Source organism: Poromitra crassiceps (assembly GCF_964638095.1).
Source record: "Poromitra crassiceps genome assembly, chromosome: 6".
In the NCBI taxonomy this organism is placed as follows: domain Eukaryota; kingdom Metazoa; phylum Chordata; class Actinopteri; order Beryciformes; family Melamphaidae; genus Poromitra; species Poromitra crassiceps.
In genome coordinates, this window is record NC_139627.1 from 63,560,059 (window position 1) to 63,579,734 (window position 19,676).

General features: G+C 45.1%; 1 protein-coding gene across 1 annotated transcript in view; it reads right to left on the reverse strand.

Moving 5' to 3' along the window:
- Positions 1–19,676, reverse strand: part of LOC310778024 (myosin light chain kinase, smooth muscle-like) — a gene marked incomplete at its 5' end in the record, with an annotated part of 383,786 nt that overhangs the window by 340,350 nt on the left and 23,760 nt on the right. The window contains 7 exons of the mRNA XM_083638339.1: positions 4,217–4,347; positions 13,230–13,342; positions 17,243–17,371; positions 17,604–17,694; positions 17,800–17,923; positions 18,090–18,242; positions 18,697–18,820. Of these exons, the coding sequence (XP_083494465.1) occupies positions 4,217–4,347; positions 13,230–13,342; positions 17,243–17,371; positions 17,604–17,694; positions 17,800–17,923; positions 18,090–18,242; positions 18,697–18,820 (865 nt within the window). The remainder of the gene's footprint in view (positions 1–4,216; positions 4,348–13,229; positions 13,343–17,242; positions 17,372–17,603; positions 17,695–17,799; positions 17,924–18,089; positions 18,243–18,696; positions 18,821–19,676) is intronic.

Below are 19,676 nucleotides of genomic sequence, written 5' to 3' on the forward strand. Positions count from 1 at the left end.
GAAAAGCAGAATGAATTAATTCATTACATGTAGACTCCACATTAACACCAGGACTAGGCACATATGGTTTTGATTCACTGCCAAAGCGTTTTCACCATAAAAACGAAACTAAACAGCTAAACAGCACTGGCTTTAGATTTCCGTAAAAAACAATGCACATTACAGCAGTTGGAGTGAAATGTTCTCTCTGCTGAAATCTAAAAACCTTCCAAACTGTGGTTACCATTGACTCAGTTGAACATGGCTTGAAGAATTCCTCATTCAATCAACGTATAACACCATCTGCTAGCTTATCTCGTGGCTAGCTGCTAACTGCTAGCACAGCTATCAAGCTGTTTTTCCGGGCAGCCGAATGATCAATATTGATGATCTGACCTCATAATGTGAATTCAAACCATTGACATATATAGATAATGGACCAACGGAGCTCATTGGTTTTGACACAGCAAAATTAAGCTCACTTCCGGATATTGTTTGATTTCGTTTGATTGGTTGAATGGATTAATGCTACACGGAAGTACGAGGAGAAGGGGCGGCTGCCCCTAGCGGCTGCCGGGGGAGTTTCCGAATTTGCCCTGTCTGCCTTATCGCCGTAATGCATTATGGGTAGTCAGCTACTTTGGCTAATGTAGCGGCTAACGCTAATTACTTTACATTGCAGTAAAACGGCACTGAATGACCAAATTGATTTAACTTTTAACCATTTCGAGTAACACTGTTTCCATACGGACCCCCAGCGTTGGTTAGTTGTTTATAACGTGACTATATTTATAACGTTATAACGTACTCCGGTTTCTGGGCTGAATCCAATGGTCTGAATACAGAGAAGGCTTAAGGCTTTATTTAACGGTATAGATAACGTTAAATGGTCCGCCATGTTATGGACATTAGATGTATGGTATCTATATAGTTACGTGTGTCTACTAACATTATTAAAATATCATAAAATAATGCTATTTTCTGATCATTTGCTCAACTATGACTTGCTACCTGATGCCTTGCGGCACATTGCTGCCTCTACCGGTCGGCAGTATTACTGTTCTTATTATCCGATGTTTGACGTCAATTTTCCTCGAAATGGGGCTATAATTTGGAAAACGGAGCGCGTGAGAGCATGAAAAAGCCTTGAAATTGTTTTTTCAGACCATAAACTCATTTGTAAAGTGTTTATTTAAGACATAGACCGAGAGAGAAGTTGGCTCGTTTCCCATAGAGTTGAATGGATGTTCCCGGGGAGTGCTACACAAGCTGCGAGCCCCACTGGCCATTTGAAAGAATGCAATTTCCGCATAGGCGTCAAAAATAGGCAGGCTGAATTGGGCACTGGTTCAAACCCAGACTGTTGAAAGCGTGTCTGTGTCCCTTTAAGGCATTGTAACATCATAAGGCAGCCGGGACACCGCTCAGATCAAACTGCTGTCTGAGTCAAAAAGACAAAGTGCCAAAAAACAGAAGAGAAGAGCCGAGCTGAAAGATTCAACTTTAGGACTAAAGACTGAAGCAGCTAGGCTAAAGACTGAAGCAGCTAGGCTAAAGACTGAAGCAGCTAGGCTAAAGACTGGAGCAGCTAGGCTAAAGACTGAAGCAGCTAGGCTAAAGACTGAGGCTAAAGACTGAAGCAGCTAGGCTAAAGACTGAAGCACCTAGGCTAAAGGCTAAAAAAGGGGGTTACTATTATAACTTATCATGATCATCATAACTGTAGTTCTGACCCTGAGCCCTATATTGACAGAGTTGGGTCACGCCACTTTTATGGCATTTGGTTGTGGATGTTGCTGCTGCTGCTGCACTGGGTCATTTTCACATGCTGGCGACCTCAAGTGGCAGCGAGAGGTAACTGTTTGAATTTGGTGGACTTCATTCCCCAGAAATCCTGTGCGATGAGGTCAGTAGACAAAATGTGTGCTGCTTGGTAAATGTGTGCTGCTTGGTAAAGCCCCAGACACGCCAAGCCGACAGTCGGCCATGTCTGGGCGTCTGTCGCTCTATTTGTGGTGTGTCCCGCACCGTTGCCTCTAGTCCGCTTTGACATCGACTTTTCCGGCCAATTCAACATGTTGAATCAGTGTCGGGTCGTTGGTGAGAGAAATCACTCTGGTGAGAGAAATCACTCTGATTGGCTGGTCAGGGGTAGAGAAATCACTCTGATTGGCTGGTCAGGGGTAAATAAATCACTGATTGGCTGGTCAGGGGTAGAGAAATCACTCTGATTGGCTGGTCAGGGCTAGAAAAATCACTCTGATTGGCTGGTCGGGGCTAGAGAAATCACTCTGATTGGCTGGTCAGGGGTAGAGAAATCACTCTGATTGGCTGGTCAGAGCTAGATAAATCACTGATTGGCTGGTCAGGGCTAGAGAAATCACTCTGATTGGCTGGTCGGGGCTACAGAAATCACTCTGATTGGCTGGTCAGGGGTAGTGAAGCAGGAGAGAGGGCACACAAAACGCTCTCCTCATTTTCCAACTTCATCTCACCTGATAATTCCAGACGTGCCTTCAGAAAAGTCTCTGGCTGCATGATGTCACCCATTTAGTGCGCTTTCTCCTTATTTTATCACCTCCCACCAAGAGCTGAGATACTCCAGTGTTATTTACAACTTCTTATCAGACATATTCTCCATTAGAAGCAGCTATATTACAAAGTCTTTTAAGTGAGCCAAACACTACTTTCTATTGAATGTTTCATGAATCAGGTCTCCGGCGCAGGATGTACGTGCTAGTTGCCCCAGGCTGTTGTGGTGTGTTCAAATTACCGCTAGTCCTTTCAAGTGTTTTCAGTGTGTCAGTGTGTCAGGGCGTCAGGGTGTCAGTGTGTCAGTGTGTCAGCCCGTTAAGGAAACCAAAGATCTAACGTTGGTGAGTCAGTATTTCCCTCTTCAGTTTGGATCAATCAAGCATTTTTGGCAGCAATAATCACACACAAAAACTCCTGTTTTACACAGAGACGCTGCTATACAGGGAAATCTGGAGTAGAACAGGTTTAAATTTATCGTATGTATTTTTTGTATATGTGACTGCACTCAATACTGAAGTACTTGCTGTTATTTTCAGGGTTAATTCGACACAAACTTCTAGATTTCCGTTGCTTTGCTGCCTGGCACCTCCAGCGCCTTCTGACATCGTTCTGCTTTACTCTCCAGTGACCCAACTCTCTGAATGTATGGCTCTGGTCGTCTCGGCCTCACCTCCTCCTCATCCTCCCTACCATCGTACCATCTTCACCGCTGCCTGGACTCACACAGGGGGCGCTCCTGGCTCAAATACTGCTCGTGAATACTTTTGGTGGTTTGTTTTATTTGCTACTGAAGTGCCGGCTGGGTGGAGTTTACTGCACAGGACTCCACAGTGAGTTTAGACAACCACAGGGAAGGGGTATAAGTTGTTACCTCCACCAATGAGGTTGTGTTTTCGTTTGTTTTGTTAGCAGGATTACGGCAAAACTACTCACCCCATTTTCATGAAACTTGGTGTAGCATGTAGCATGTACCTGGTGTAGCATGTAGCATGTACCTGGTGTAGCATGTAGCATGTACCTGGTGTAGCATGTAGCATGTACCTGGTGTAGCATGGGCCAAGGAAGAAGCCATTACATTTCAAAGCGGATCCGATCCAGGACAGGTCAATGGGAGGAGGCGGGGCTATGGAAAAGGGGGCGTGGTCAGGAAAGGTGGAGGGGCTAGGGAAAAGGGGCCATAGCTAGGGAAAGGAAGGACACAGATAGTCGGGATTCGAGGGGTGGGTAGGGAGGTTGGCTATGGCTGTATCTGGGTGGTGGGAGGGGGCGTGGTCAGGAAAGGAGGAGGGGCTAGGGAAAAGGGGGCGTGGTCAGGAAAGGAGGAGGGGCTAGGGAAAAGGGGGCGTAGTTCCAGGAGTGTGTAGAGGGGGGGGGGGGGGGGGCTGGGGGGATGTGGGCCTTGGCGGAGGTCTGCGCTCTCTGAGTGCACTTCTAGTTCTAATCTGTTTTTCAGTGATTGGCATCTTACTCCACCCAATCAGAATTGTCCTGATGTAATAAACCCCGCCCACCTGGTGCTCCAAGCAGGATAAAACAAACATTCAGGCTTGTTTGCAGGTGGTTTCCAGCTGAGGTCTGATGTGTAATTCTGTGCTGTCCAGAAGCAGGTTTGATGTGGTTTCTGCCTGTTTCGACTTTGTCTGAACCAGAGAGAGTTCCACAGCAGACCCCCTCTGTGGGAATCCAGACGCACAGCGCTTACTCCTCTTCCTCTTCCTCCTCCTCCTCCTCCTCTCCTGCCATCACCTCCACCAGCAGCTCGGCCGTGCAGGTGGCCTCGCCCAGGCTGTTGACGGCCTTCACTGTGTATTTGGCGTCATCATCACCTGAAACCTGCAGGGAGGAACAAACAAACAAATGAAGCGCAAACGACAGTATGTACAGTACAAACGACAGTATGTACAGTACAAACGACAGTATGTACAGTACAAACGACAGTATGTACAGTACAAACGACAGTACAAACGACAGTATGTACAGTACAAACGACAGTATGTACAGTACAAACGACAGTATGCACAGTACAAACGACAGTATGCACAGTACAAACGACAGTACAAACGACAGTATGTACAGTACAAACGACAGTACAAACGACAGTATGTACAGTACAAACGACAGTACAAACGACAGTATGTACAGTACAAACGACAGTACAAACGACAGTATGTACAGTACAAACGACAGTATGTACAGTACAAACGACAGTACAAACGACAGTATGTACAGTACAAACGACAGTATGCACAGTACAAACGACAGTATGCACAGTACAAACGACAGTATGCACAGTACAAACGACAGTATGCACAGTACAAACGACAGTATGTACAGTTCAAACGACAGTATGTACAGTACAAACGACAGTATGTACAGTACAAACGACAGTATGTACAACGACAGTATGTACGTACAGTACAAACGACAGTATGTACAGTAGAAACGACAGTATGTACAGTACAAACGACAGCATGTACAGTACAAACGACAGCATGTACAGTACAAACGACAGTATGTACAGTACAAACGACAGTATGTACAGTACAAACGACAGCATGTACAGTACAAACGACAGTATGTACAGTACAAACGACAGCATGTACAGTACAAACGACAGCATGTACAGTACAAACGACAGCATGTACAGTACAAACGACAGCATGTACAGTACAAACGACAGCATGTACAGTACAAACGACAGCATGTACAGTACAAACGACAGCATGTACAGTACAAACGACAGCATGTACAGTACAAACGACAGTACAGCACAAACGACAGCATGTACAGTACAAACGACAGCATGTACAGTACAAACGACAGTACAGCACAAACGACAGCATGTACAGCACAAACGACAGTATGTACAGTACAAACGACAGCATGTACAGTACAAACGACAGTACAGCACAAACGACAGCATGTACAGCACAAACGACAGCATGTACAGCACAAACGACAGTATGTACAGTACAAACGACAGCATGTACAGTACAAACGACAGCATGTACAGTACAAACGACAGCATGTACAGTACAAACGACAGCATGTACAGTACAAACGACAGCATGTACAGTACAAACGACAGTATGTACAGCACAAACGACAGCATGTACAGTACAAACGACAGCATGTACAGTACAAACGACAGTACAGCACAAACGACAGCATGTACAGCACAAACGACAGTATGTACAGTACAAACGACAGCATGTACAGTACAAACGACAGTACAGCACAAACGACAGCATGTACAGCACAAACGACAGCATGTACAGCACAAACGACAGTATGTACAGTACAAACGACAGCATGTACAGTACAAACGACAGTATGTACAGTACAAACGACAGTATGTACAGTACAAACGACAGCATCTACAGTACAAACGACAGCATGTACAGTACAAACGACAGTATGTACAGTACAAACGACAGTATGTACAAACGACAAACGACAGCATGTACAGTACAAACGACAGTATGTACAGTACAAACGACAGCATGTGTCGTACAAACGACATCATGTACAGTACAAACGACAGTATGTACAGTACAAACGACAGTATGTACAGTACAAACGACAGCATGTACAGTACAAACGACAGCATGTACAGTACAAACGACAGTATGTACAGTACAAACGACAGTATGTACAGTACAAACGACAGCATGTACAGCACAAATGACAGTATGTACAGTACAAACTACAGTACAAACGACAGTATGTACAGTACAAACGACAGTATGTACAGTACAAACGACAGCATGTACAGTACAAACGACAGCATGTACAGTAAAAAAACGACAGCATGTACAGTACAAACGACAGTATGTACAGTACAAACGACAGCATGTACAGTACAAACGACAGCATGTACAGTACAAACGACAGCATGTACAGTACAAACGACAGTATGTACAGTACAAACGACAGCATGTACAGTACAAACGACAGCATGTACAGTACAAACGACAGCATGTACAGTACAAACGACAGCATGTACAGTACAAACCACAGTATGTACAGTACAAACCACAGTATAAACAGTACAAACCACAGTATGTACAGTACAAACTACAGTACAAACGACAGTATGTACAGTACAAACGACAGTATGTACAGTCCAAACCACAGTATGTACAGTACAAACCACAGTATGTACAGTACAAACCACAGTATGTACAGTACAAACTACAGTACAAACGACAGTATGTACAGTACAAACCACAGTATGTACAGTACAAACCACAGTATGTACAGTACAAACGACAGTATGTACAGTACAAACCACAGTATGTACAGCACAAACAACACAGACGACAGTATGTACAGTACAAACGACAGTATGTACAGTACAAACGACAGTATGTACAGCACAAACGACAGTATGTACAGTACAAACTACAGTACAAACGACACAGACGACAGTATGTACAGTACAAACGACAGTATGTACAGTACAAACGACAGTATGTACAGTACAAACGGCAGTATGTACAGTACAACCGACAGCATGTACAGTACAAACGACAGTATGTACAGTACAAACAGCAGTATGTACAGTACAAACGACAGCATGTACAGTACAAACAGCAGTATGTACAGTACAAACGACAGCATGTACAGTACAAACCACAGTATGTACAGTACAAACGACAGTATGTACAGTACAAACAGCAGTATGTACAGTACAAACGACAGTATGTACAGTACAAACGACAGTATGTACAGTACAAACGACAGTATGTACAGTACAAACGACAGCATGTACAGTACAAACGACAGTATGTACAGTACAAACAGCAGTATGTACAGTACAAACGACAGTATGTACAGTACAAACGGCAGTATGTACAGTACAAACGACAGCATGTACAGTACAAACGACAGTATGTACAGTACAAACGACAGTATGTACAGTACAAACGACAGCATGTACAGTACAAACGACAGTATGTACAGTACAAACAGCAGTATGTACAGTACAAACGACAGTATGTACAGTACAAACGGCAGTATGTACAGTACAAACGACAGCATGTACAGTACAAACGACAGTATGTACAGTACAAACGACAGCATGTACAGTACAAACGACAGTATGTACAGTACAAACAGCAGTATGTACAGTACAAACGACAGTATGTACAGTACAAACGGCAGTATGTACAGTACAAACGACAGTATGTACAGTACAAACAGCAGTATGTACAGTACAAACGACAGTATGTACAGTACAAACGGCAGTATGTACAGTACAAACGGCAGTATGTACAGTACAAACGACAGCATGTACAGTACAAACGACAGTATGTACAGTACAAACAGCAGTATGTACAGTACAAACGACAGTATGTACAGTACAAACGACAGTATGTACAGTACAAACGACAGTATGTACAGTACAAACGACAGCATGTACAGTACAAACGACAGCATGTACAGTACAAGTCAAATAATGACTACATCAATAAAGAAGTGGCTGAAGAAGCAACACGGTCTCATGGCAGTTCGTGAAATAGTCACGAAATCGTGATGTAATTGTACATTGTATTTATGTAAATGGACCTGCAGCTTGCATACACAGCTCAGCCACAGCCATGCAGCTCAACCGCTGTGCGGGCTCACATGCCCTTATGACATCACTGCCGCTGTGCGGGGTCACCTGCTCTTATGACATCACTGATGATGTCACAACTTCGCATCACTGATGACATCCCAATTGCTCTTATGACATCACTGATGAACAGAGAACAAACATTGCCCACATGCTCCCTTTTATAGATATAGATAGATAGTGATTTCACAATGCCTCCATGTGTGTGTGTGTGTGTGTGTGTGTGTGTGTGTGTGCCCCCTTATGACATCACTGATTACATAATCAGTGTGTGTGCCCCCTTATGACATCACTGATGACATCATCAGTCATGACATCACTTCAGGGACAACTGGGACACAAAATTTAAACAATGGCCCCATTATGACATCAGTGATGTCACATGACAGTGATGTGTTTTTTTCCCTCGCCTCGTGTTATTTAGCTACCTTCCTGACAAATTAGCATGACATGGTTTGTACAAATCAATTCCTTAGGTTTCTAGTTTCATATGATACCAGAAACTTCACTCTGGCTTTAAAACTGAGCCTGCTGCAGCCTCTGAAAATAAATGTTCAAAATTGTGATATTTACCAAATATCACGATATTTCCGAAAATTGGCCCAATAGGCCCTTTTCACAGGGGGCATTTTTAGTCGAAAAGGCAGGGTAAACACAGGTGCAAGCAAATCACTAATGAGGGTTTCCAACTTCTATGAGTGTAAGTTGGATTTTTTTTTTTCAATTCTCTGGCGGACCACCAGGGCCTGTGGTCCGCGGTCCACAGTTTGGGAACCAATGCTTTAGAGGATCACCAGTATAAAGGTGCAATATGAGGACATTTAAGATTGCAAATCTGACTTTAACACATTCACGGCCAACAGTTTATCCAATACAGTAGGTAGCTTCTGCCAAGGTTTTTTTTTGAGGATTCTGGCTCATCTTTCAAGAGCCGAGGATTATTTTCTGCTAGGACTTTGTGAACACAAAATATCTCAAAAGAACTAATAGAATGTGTGCTTTCTCTGTCTAAAAGAGTTAGTTTTTATCATGTTCTGTTATGTAGGCATTAGCAGTTGAATACAGCATGGTTTCAGAGTCTGAGAAGGAAAGCTGAGATAAATGCATTTTTGTGAGATTCGATAGAACAGGCAGAACAGTCACTTTAACCATTTATTTTTGGCATCAGTGAGACATCAGACATCTAAACAATAGTTCAGGGGCCGGTTGCACCAACTGGTCTTAACTATGCCTGGTCGTAACTCCTACGTCGGTCTTAGTTAAGACCATGGACTTACGCCTGTTGCACCAACACGGCTTATGTCTGGTCTTAACTATGCTGGTCGTAGCAATGCGCATCCATGTGAATTGCCAGGGAATGTACCCTGATTGGATGATGTTGCAAAAAATGTGCCTCGCGACCTGCTTGGAGCGTCACTGTGCCACTACGCTCTCTCAGCCACTACTGTAACACCCTCCCTCCTCTCACCCTCCCTCGCTCCGGGGGAAAAATGGCGACGATTGAGCCAGAAAGACAGTCTGAATGAAATTGAATGTAACGTTCCCAATTCTATGTATTAACTTCTAAAAAACTAACGGCAACATTTTGGAAGGCTAAGCCACACAACCAGTTAGTTATAATCTAACGTCGTGCTTTCAAAGACGGCGAACTGGCGGTGTTACGACGATGACGGTCAAAAAGGTCTCCGCGGAGATCTCTGTTACAGGCAGGCGCTACGCCTCCTCCTGACCAGGCGTAGGAGTTACGCCTGGTCGTAGTGAAAAGAAGGCTTAAGCCGTCTTGGTGCAACCGGCGTAGCTGTTAGGTCGTAAAGTTACGACCAACTTAGCTTAAAGGAGAACTTACCTCCAAAACACTTTTTTTCAGCTTTTAACCAATATATATGACTTTGGGGGTGATGTGTGAAGAATTCTGGTAAAAATGTCCACATTTGACACCAAACTGTTGCCATTTGACCATTTGTATCATTTTTCAGCAGCATATCTGGCATAAGCGCCCTCTAAAGGTCGAACACTGCTTTTTTTTTTTTCTCAAATGAATGGGAGATTTGGTACAACCTGACGTCAGGTTGTCCCCAAAGACTATGGGATTTCAAGATAATTACTCCCCTACCCCCCCTGTACCCTTTTGGCTCCTCAGAACTCCAAGCCTATTCCTATTGAAGTTTGCTCTTAACTCATTGAGTGCCAAGGACGGACATGTTCGTCATTTCAAATAGTAACGTAGAGTGCCAAGGACGGACATGTTCGTCAATTGCGTTTTTTGACGGTGGGGCGTCGATCAAAGCCTTCTGCCTCTGATGTACAAATATTATAGCTATTGGATGTGTCTAACCTATTTTACAGAACCCTTAGGTGGCGACAGTGCTCTCCACATAACAGAAAGGCAAGGAAAAAACAAAGAAGAAGTCGTTATGGAAACGGAAATCGCATCGCATCCGTATGCATCGATATGCTGAAGCACGTTACTGCAGCTGTGCCTGCAGCAGCCAATCTGCTCCCACAATTGAGCCGGACAGCACATCCGCACATCCACACCGTGGAGTTGTTATTATTCTCCACTGGAAGCATCGTTGCCGGTGACAAACACACGCGGAACGCTGTAAAAAAGCAGGATGTCGATGTCCCTTCACTGTGCGCACAGCAAACTCAGCAGAGAGCCACCACAGACAGGAGGAGGAGTGTGCAGTTGAGGCGAGGCGAGGCGAGGCGGGGCGGGGCGGGGCGGGGGGGGGGGGGCACGCAGAGCAGCGCGCAACACACAGACAGACCCAGGCAGCAGGACAGGATTGACAAACGCAAGCCAGAATATCCGATGCCCACCAGATGACTCAGTGAATGTGCTTGAAATGCTGCATTTCACAAAAGGCGGAATAACTCAGCTTCTAATTTGAAAAGTGTCTTTTTGCTCAAAACAGCCTATCTTCTCCGGCTCATAACTAAAGAACGGAAAATGGGATCAATAAACTTTTTTTTGCAGATGATAGAATAGAGTCTCATCGTTCTTTGTGCGTGTTCAGTGTTTACATAGTAATATCACACAATATTCTGTGGGCCTCGAGAAATCACTGAAAACGCTCTGAAACTCTGGCACTGGGAGCATCCGTTCTCCAAAAGTGGCTGGCACTCAATGAGTTAAAATACTGAACCAAACGTCGTCAAAGTTGGCACATGTCTTAATTATAGTTAGTTTCCCGCTGAATGTGTCACTACTTTATTAATATCTTACCTGGATAAGCTCGAATGATGATGTTTATATTATCAGTCCGAGTTGGAAGCACTGTCTCCAGCCCAGCCAGGCGGGAGCGGGCGGGAGAGAGTCTACTGTAACCTCATGCACTAGCACCAAGCTCCGGGCGCGCGCGCAGCAGCAGCTGGGCTCTCTCGGACTCGGCCAGAGCAGAGAGAGCACAGTCTGACATTTCCGCAGCTATCAGTCCGACTTGGAAGCACTTTCTCTCGGCCAGTCAAACGGGAAAGTCTGCTCTCTCATGCACCCGCGGGGGCGCGCGGCAGCAGCACACAGCAGCAGTGAGAGGCGGGGGCTTTGAAGTCAGCAGAGCAGAGCGACTGGCTCTGTCTGTGTGTGTGTGAGCTCTGCGTGTGCGTGCGTGCGTGTGTCTCTGCCCTGCTCTGCCTGCGCCCTGAGAGGAAAAATCTGAGGTGTTGTAACTTTCAACAAGAATCACGAAAAGCTCCAAAACGCAAATTAAAAACGGATTTCATTGCGCGATTTATCTCTAGTTAGACGAGGGAATTACGTGGAGAAATCTCGCATTGTGTTACCCCAGAGCGAGAGGTTTGTCCTCACTGTGTGCTGTGTGCTGCGAGCAGCGAGGCTCTTAACGTAAGTTTAGACAAGCCACGCACACACACATGGGACAAAATGGGACAAAAATAATTAAATTTCTAGTTCGCCACTGAATGGCCAAATTGATATAACTATCAACCATTTCAGGATTTTCTGTTTCCATACAGGCCACCAGCGTTGGCTAGTTGTTGATATTTATAAAGATATTGCCCCTCTCAAATAAATTATTTTTGAGGCAGTAGGCAAACTGTAATGGCGTCGATTTCCGAAAAAAAATCTTGACTTAACACAGCCAAAGAGTCTAGTATAGACAAGAGTATATGTCATTTCTTGGTTTTTTCCATAGGTATTTTCAAATCACTGTTCTAATACATATCTAGGGGGTAAGTCCTCCTTTAAGACCAGTGTAAGACCAGTTGGTGCAACCGGCCCCTGAACAGTAATTTCCTCCAATATAACAGCACCCCCACCCCCCTCTCCTGCAAACTCCTCCTCCGTGGGTGTGTCTGGTGGCTCTGCAGCTTGTGTCACAGGCAAGTCTCTGCTGCCTGTCTCTGCTGCCTGGCGGCCGCTCGTCAGGCGAGTCTGGATCGGGCTTGCTCGTTTCTGGGGTTTCGCTTGTGAGCTGGGATGAAGCTGCGTGCGATAATTTCCTCCAATATAACAGCACCCCCACCCCCCTCTCCTGCAAACTCCTCCTCCGTGGGTGTGTCTGGTGGCTCTGCAGCATGTGTCACAGGCGAGTCTCTGCTGCCTGTCTCTGCTGCCTGGCGGCCGCTCGTCGGGCGGGTCTGGATCGGGCTCGCTCGTTTCTGGGGTTTTGGTTGTGAGCTGGGATGAAGCTGCGTGCGATTCTGGGCTTTCTGCTGCGTGTTTCAAAGTGTGTTGCACCCAGAGTCTAATTTTGGAATCCCCCACCGTTGTGCGCCAGCTCCCAGCGCGAAAGCGTTTTCGCCAAACCATTCTCATGAGAATGGTTTCCTCACGCTTTTTCCTGCTGTTTTTGCTCGGCTTTCTCTAGTCTGGAGAGCACTGTCGCCACTTAGTGGGTCGGTGGAATGGGTTGTACACGTTCGGTGGCTCCAATATTTTTATAGGAGATGTAGGGGGCTTTGATCCACGTCCCACCGTCAAAAACATTTTTTGACGAGTTAACTCGTCGACGGCAGTCAACCGTTGGTTTCAGTTTGACGAGTTAACTCGTCCACGGCAGTGAACGTGTTAAATATCAATGGATGAATAAATAAATAAACCACATCAAATATGAATATTGAATGAGCAGACCTCAGAAATGACCAGACTGCAGTTTCCGTCTTCGTCGTAGTCGATCTGGAAGTGTCGCGTCTCTTTGATGGGCTGCTCATCTTTGTACCACACCACCTCCGGGTCTGGGTAACCTAGGAGACGAGACGAGACGAGACGGGGGGTGAGGTGAGGTGTGTGTGTGTGTGTGTGTGTGTGCGTGTGCATGTGTGTATGTGCCTGTAGGGATCAGAATCGAGAACCAGTTCCAGTTTAGAAACAGTTGCAAATGATCCAATCACCCAGAATGGTTTTTAATTCCTTGTATCGATGCTGGCATGTTTTCTGACAGTTGCTCTTTGCAAAAACTCTGCATCAAGTCATGAAAAGAAAAAGTGCTCCATGGAAGGCTTTTTGTGAGGAGGAATAAAAATCAGATCACAGTTAGCTTAGCACGTTAGCTTAGCAGATCTAGCTCAGAAATCAGCTGCTACGGTACGGGTAGTGCAGCGGTAGGTTCCCTGCCTACCAACATGAGGGTCGCAGGTTCACGCCCCTGTGTTACCTCCCGCTTGGTCGGGCCTCCATACTGGTCGTCGGGGCGCCTGGTCGAGGCGCAAGGGGACCGGTGGGAATAGCGTGATCCTCCCACATGCTACGTTCTGCCAGTGAAGCTCCCCACTGTCAGGTGAAAAGAAGCGGCTGGCATGTGTCAGAGGAAGCATGCTGCTAGTCTACAGCTCTCCCTAGATCGATAGAGGGTGGAGCAGTGACCGGGGCAGCGGGGGGAAATTGGCCAAGTACAATTGGGGAGAAAATCTGAAAAACAAAACAAAAAAAACAATCAGTTGGTTATAGCAACACTACAATGTTGTGGAACAAGCAAAGGCTTACCAGATATTGCCAATACATGTCTGGTATAATACATACTGCCTTTATGATCACTGTTACAGTAACATCATTCTGCCTTTATGATCGCTGTTACAGTAACATCAGACTGCCTCGGCACGGGGGCTCAGTGGTTAGCGCTGTTGCCTCACAGCAAGAAGGTCCCGGGTTCGAACCCCGGTCCGTCCTAGGTCCTTTCTGTGTGGGGTTTGCATGTTCCCCCCGTGTTTGTGTTGGTTTTCTCCGGGTGCTCCGGTTTCCTCCCACCATTAAAGACATGTATGTTAGGGTTAATACTCCTGTCAGTGGTCCTGACCAAGGCAATGACAAAAGAACTGGAGTTGGTCCCCGGGCGCTGCACTGTGGCTGCCCACTGCTCCTAGTTCTAGGAAGGTTCCTAGTAGAGGATGGGTCAAATGCAGAGGATGAATTTCCCCATGGGGATAAATAAAAGATAACTTAACTTAACTAACTTAACTTAACTATATGATCGCTGTTACGCTAACATCAGACTGCCTTTACGATCACTGTTACAGTAACATCAGTTCACTGATTACATTTATTTCTTCACCGCCACTTTTCCTTTCTCCTATTTGTTGTTGCTATGGAAAACGGCCAGCGTAATTGCAATTGGTCAGCTGGAAAAAGTGGTTGAAAGCGTTCCACTTTTCAGGAGCGGAGCTTTTGTGCTCCTTGCGGACACTTCCTGTTGCTTTTGTGCACCTTGCGGACACTTCCTGTTGCTTTTGATGGGAAAGGGGCACGGGCAGTTTGCGAGAAAGCGCTATGTGTGAACGCAGCTCTATGGGTGGAAACAAGCACAACATGTTGAAACATGTTCTATGCTTTTAAGAACAGGAGCATTGTAAGTTATTTGAACATGTTCAAAGGTCATTAGGCAGACATTCTACACTGTGTTCAGAGAGAATCAAATAGCTGCTTCGATGCTGAAAAGCCTGGGTCCAGTCCTTGGAATCCGCCAACTCCACAGAGTTGAGTTTGGCTGGTCTTGGTCTGGCATCGTCATCTGTAAATGCCTTTTCTCCGGTTTCCTAGCCCTCTGAGCCAATGAGCGCAGAGTGGGACTATGATTGGCCAATCAGCGTCAATGAACAGCCCGACAGGCGGGACAGCCATTGTCAAGACTGCCCCGAGGAGTAAACATCAATGCTGTCGAGGCTGTTTTAAATTAAAATTGTAATCTAAGTACCAAATCCTTTGATTACAAGTACCAATGACTTTGAAATCCCACTGCTTGGAGGGCATTTATTCAAAGGGGAGATGTTTGTTGTTGTTGTTGTTGTTGTTGTTGTTACATTCGCCTGACTGGAGTAACTAAGGTACGATTCAGGCCGATATCCTGTACGTTGGATTTGGTGTCGAGTGATTGGTTGGAATTCCCCTGGGAGGATCCTGTCACAGAGTGCCATCTCAGTGGAGAAGATGGAAATGAGTGTACGAGTTGACTAGAGTTGTCACGATTCCTCGAGTACCTCGAATAACTCGAATAATTAAATTGATCGAGGCCAAAATGATTCGCCTCGACACGCATCTGAGTAATAGAAGAGAGTGGGTAAAATAGAAATTCCGACGGAACCTTAAGGCAACACGCGAGAGCGCGTTACGTCAGTACGTCACTCTACCTGAAAACATCAACAAACGGGTCCACCCGAAAATGTGGCTACACTTTCCCAAGATAGACTCAGACAACACTGGTTGCAACATTTGTGATGTGAATTGCAAAGCTGGCCAGGGAAACACCTCAAACTTGAGGAAGCATGGTCAAACACAAGATATATTTACAGTAGCTAAATGCTGAAGACTGTAACGTATTACTAGATAGGCTGTGAGGGTGAATGAAGCAGGCAGCGCACCGCAGGTAACGTTAGCAGCACCTCCTCAGCTGTAACGTTGAGAGAGGCATCGACTACAACATCAGGTAACGTTATTTAATTAGCTAGCGTTAGCTGGATAAGTTGTTTCACTGCCGTTGTAGTTGTTAGATAACGGGGCTTTTCACTGTCTTCACAACGACTGCAAAACGGAGATCGTTAACGTTGCTGCAGTAATTGTCAAGGGTTTAACAGAACGTATTTCCTCAGCCTGTATAGTAGCTATCAACATGAAATAAAAAGCATTTGACAGCTTAAACCCGTGGCTTTTTATTTGGAAGGGTTACATTTGCCGTAATCTTTATTAACATTTCTTAAAATGCATTAGAATCTTTTTATTTTTATTTTTTTGGGTTAAAGATCTTTTTTTTTAAATTAACATTAGAGCAAATATAATACGAAAAGCCAAAGGGTTAAGCTCTCAAATGCTTTTTATTTTATGTTTCTATGTACTACAGAGCCTGAGATATAAAGGCTTTAGTGAATACCGACCGCTCTCTCTGAGAAGTTTGGACCGTTTTCTGTGAGAAATACAAAGCTCAACCTATTAACGTTAGCGGCTAATTTAACAGCGTTTTGTGTGTGTGTGTGTGTGTGTGTGTGTGTGTGTGTGTGTGTGTGATCACACTAGCCTGTTGGTGTGTGAGAGAGAAAGAGAGAGTGAGTGTGTGTGAGAGAGAAAGAGTGTGTGTGTCATGCAGCTGTAAGGTAAATGAAGGATGTAAACTAGCTAGTAAGCCATTCATTCATATTATTTAACGGTTGCTGTACACTGGAAGAACTCAAACGTCAGGTTGAAAAGATGAATGGTGCCACTGCCAGTTCTATGCAATTTAAAAATAAAAATGTTGTTTTTTCTAAGAAAGAAACTAATGTAGTTGTTTATTTGAAGAGATTTATCTTATTTTTTGGTGTATATTTACGATAAGCCTTTGAAAACACAAAAAAGGGTTCTTATCTGATTACTCGATTAATCGATGGATTATTCGGTAGAATACTCGATTACTAAAATAATCGATAGTTGCAGCTCTAGAGTTGACAATTCAGTCTGAATATCAGGCTAGAAAACCTGTGTATGCCCACAGTTTAGTTTAATCAGGAATCGATAAGGGAATCAGACCAATAAGCAGAATTGATAATGGCATTGGTATCAATAAAATCTTATCAATCCCCATCCCTAGGCTATATGTGTGTGTGCGCGCGTGTGCGTGTGTTTGTGTGTGGGGGAGAGAGAGAGAGAGAGTGTGTGTGTACATGTGTCAGTGTGTGTCCTACCCTCTATCTTGCAGTCGAAACGCGCGGCACTGCCCTCCACCACCTCCACGTCTTTGATGACGGAGCTGAAGGTGGGCTTACTATCTGTCTTCTGCTCAAACTCCAAACACTCCAGGAACTGGTTGTCCTCTGCACACACGCACGCACGCACGCACACACACACACACACACACACACACGCACATGCACACGCACACGCACACGCACACACACACACACACACAGACTGAATTAGAATCTCCAATTGTTTTCACCGAATTGAATGGGAGTGAATGAGGCAAAGAAATTAAAAATATTTAACAGACAGAATTAACATTAAAATAATAGTGTATTGATTCTATTGTCCTCTGGTCAGGCTGACCTTCTGGGGGCGAGCCCTTCTTGGCACTGACTCCAGCCAGCATGGCCATGGATGACAGTCTCCCAATCGCCCGCACAGCGTGGCCCGTTTTCTGACAGACAGAGAGGAACACCAATCAGAAGACAGAACGACACCTCCTGTACTGGCGGGTACAGGAAGTCACATTGCCTCATGTCTTCATCATCTTGTTGTTTACCTGCCACTTCCTCCTCAGGATGTACTTCTTCATCCTCTCCTTGGACAGCTTCTTGGCCTTCATGGTGTTTGTGTCCTGCTTCAGCCAGGAGTGCTCGAAACACGCAGCGCAGGTCAGCCGAGCCCTGGGAAACACACACGCACGCACACACACACACACACACACACACACACACACACACACACACACACACGCACACACACACACACACACACACAGACGTGCGCGTCAGCCTCTTGGCATAGTTCTTGGCGTTGTCTGAGGTCACACATAGATGCCTCCCTCCTTACCTCATGTCTTTCTTCAGCAGGTTGGTGATGAAGTCTTTGGCGCTGTCAGAGATTTCATCGAAGGCTTCGTCCTCGAAGTCCCACGTGGCCGAAGTCACGTTGGACAGAGTCTCATTATCGTTATCGCCCATGAAGGGAGAGAGACCGCTCACCCTGAGGGAGAAGAGAGAGGAGAGAGCAGAGAGGACAGCAGAAAGTAGAGAGAACTTTGTCAGTATAAAGGTAAACGTAAGCTAAGCTAAATATTAGGGATGCACCGATATGAACATTTTGGCCGATACCAATAACCGATATTAACATTGCTCTTATGGCCGATAACCGATATTTACCGATGTCGATATGATCTGTATAAAAACACATTTGTATGATCATTCAATTGTGTACATACTGAAAAACACATGTCAACACTGAATTTGAAAAAGTAATGCATTTCTTTATTTCCAAAAGATTTGGAAAAGCCCATAAATCATAGTTTTACCGCATTGTTTCCTCTCAATGTGAAACTTTTGGCTGATACCGATGTGTTAAAAAATATGATACCGATATGAATGCCAATATATCATGCATCCCTACTAAATATCCATCCAGGCTTCTCATCATGACTCACAGGATGTAGCAGATGACTCCTATACTCCACAAGTCAGTGGGGTAGCTGATGGCTTCGTAGTTGATCACCTCTGGAGCAACAAATTCTGGAGTCCCGAAGAGAACCTTCAAGGTTCCTGCATTTTCTGTCAAGGGAAGACAGGAGGAAGACATGAGTCTGTGTTCTACAGGTCCAAGGAAAGACCTTCAGTTCAGACCAAATAAAACACCACAGGGCTTTTCCTTTGTGGGGTGACTATGCACGTCAGTAAGCATGATCGGACCCATCATGCTTACTGACGTGACGTGCTAGCCTACATTTAACTTGTGGGTTAGTGTCAGGGTTAGGGTTAGTGTTAGGGTTAAGGTAAGGGTTAGGGTTAGTGTCAGGGTTATCCTGGACACAAATATATCAGTCATTGTCAGAAGTTTTGCAGCAATGTGCTTGATTTTGAGTTGGTGTGTAGTCAGGGTTGTCCTGAACTCAGATAGGTATATCAGGCCTTTGGGCCATTTTGGGGGTGGCTAAAACCTCTTTGGGGGTGGCTAAAACCTCTTTGGGGGTGGCTAAAAACCTCTTTGGGGTGGCTAAACCTATTTGATGGTGGCTAAAACATATTTTTTTTCATTTGCTTATTGGGGAGGCTTATAGCCTACTCAAGGTCATTAGCCTGTGGGGTTATAGCCTACTCAAGGTCATTAGCCTCTGGGGGTTATAGCCTACTCAAGGTCATTAGCCTGTGGGGTTATAGCATACTCAAGGTCATTAGCCTGTGGGGTTATAACCTACTCAAGGTCATTAGCCTGTGGGGTTATAACCTACTCAAGGTCATTAGCCTCTGGGGGTTATAGCCTACTCAAGGTCATTAGCCTGTGGGGTTATAGCATACTCAAGGTCATTAGCCTGTGGGGTTATAGCCTACTCAAGGTCATTGGCCTGTGGGGTCATAGCCTACTCAAGGTCATTAGCCTGTGGGATTATAGCCTACTCAAGGTCATTAG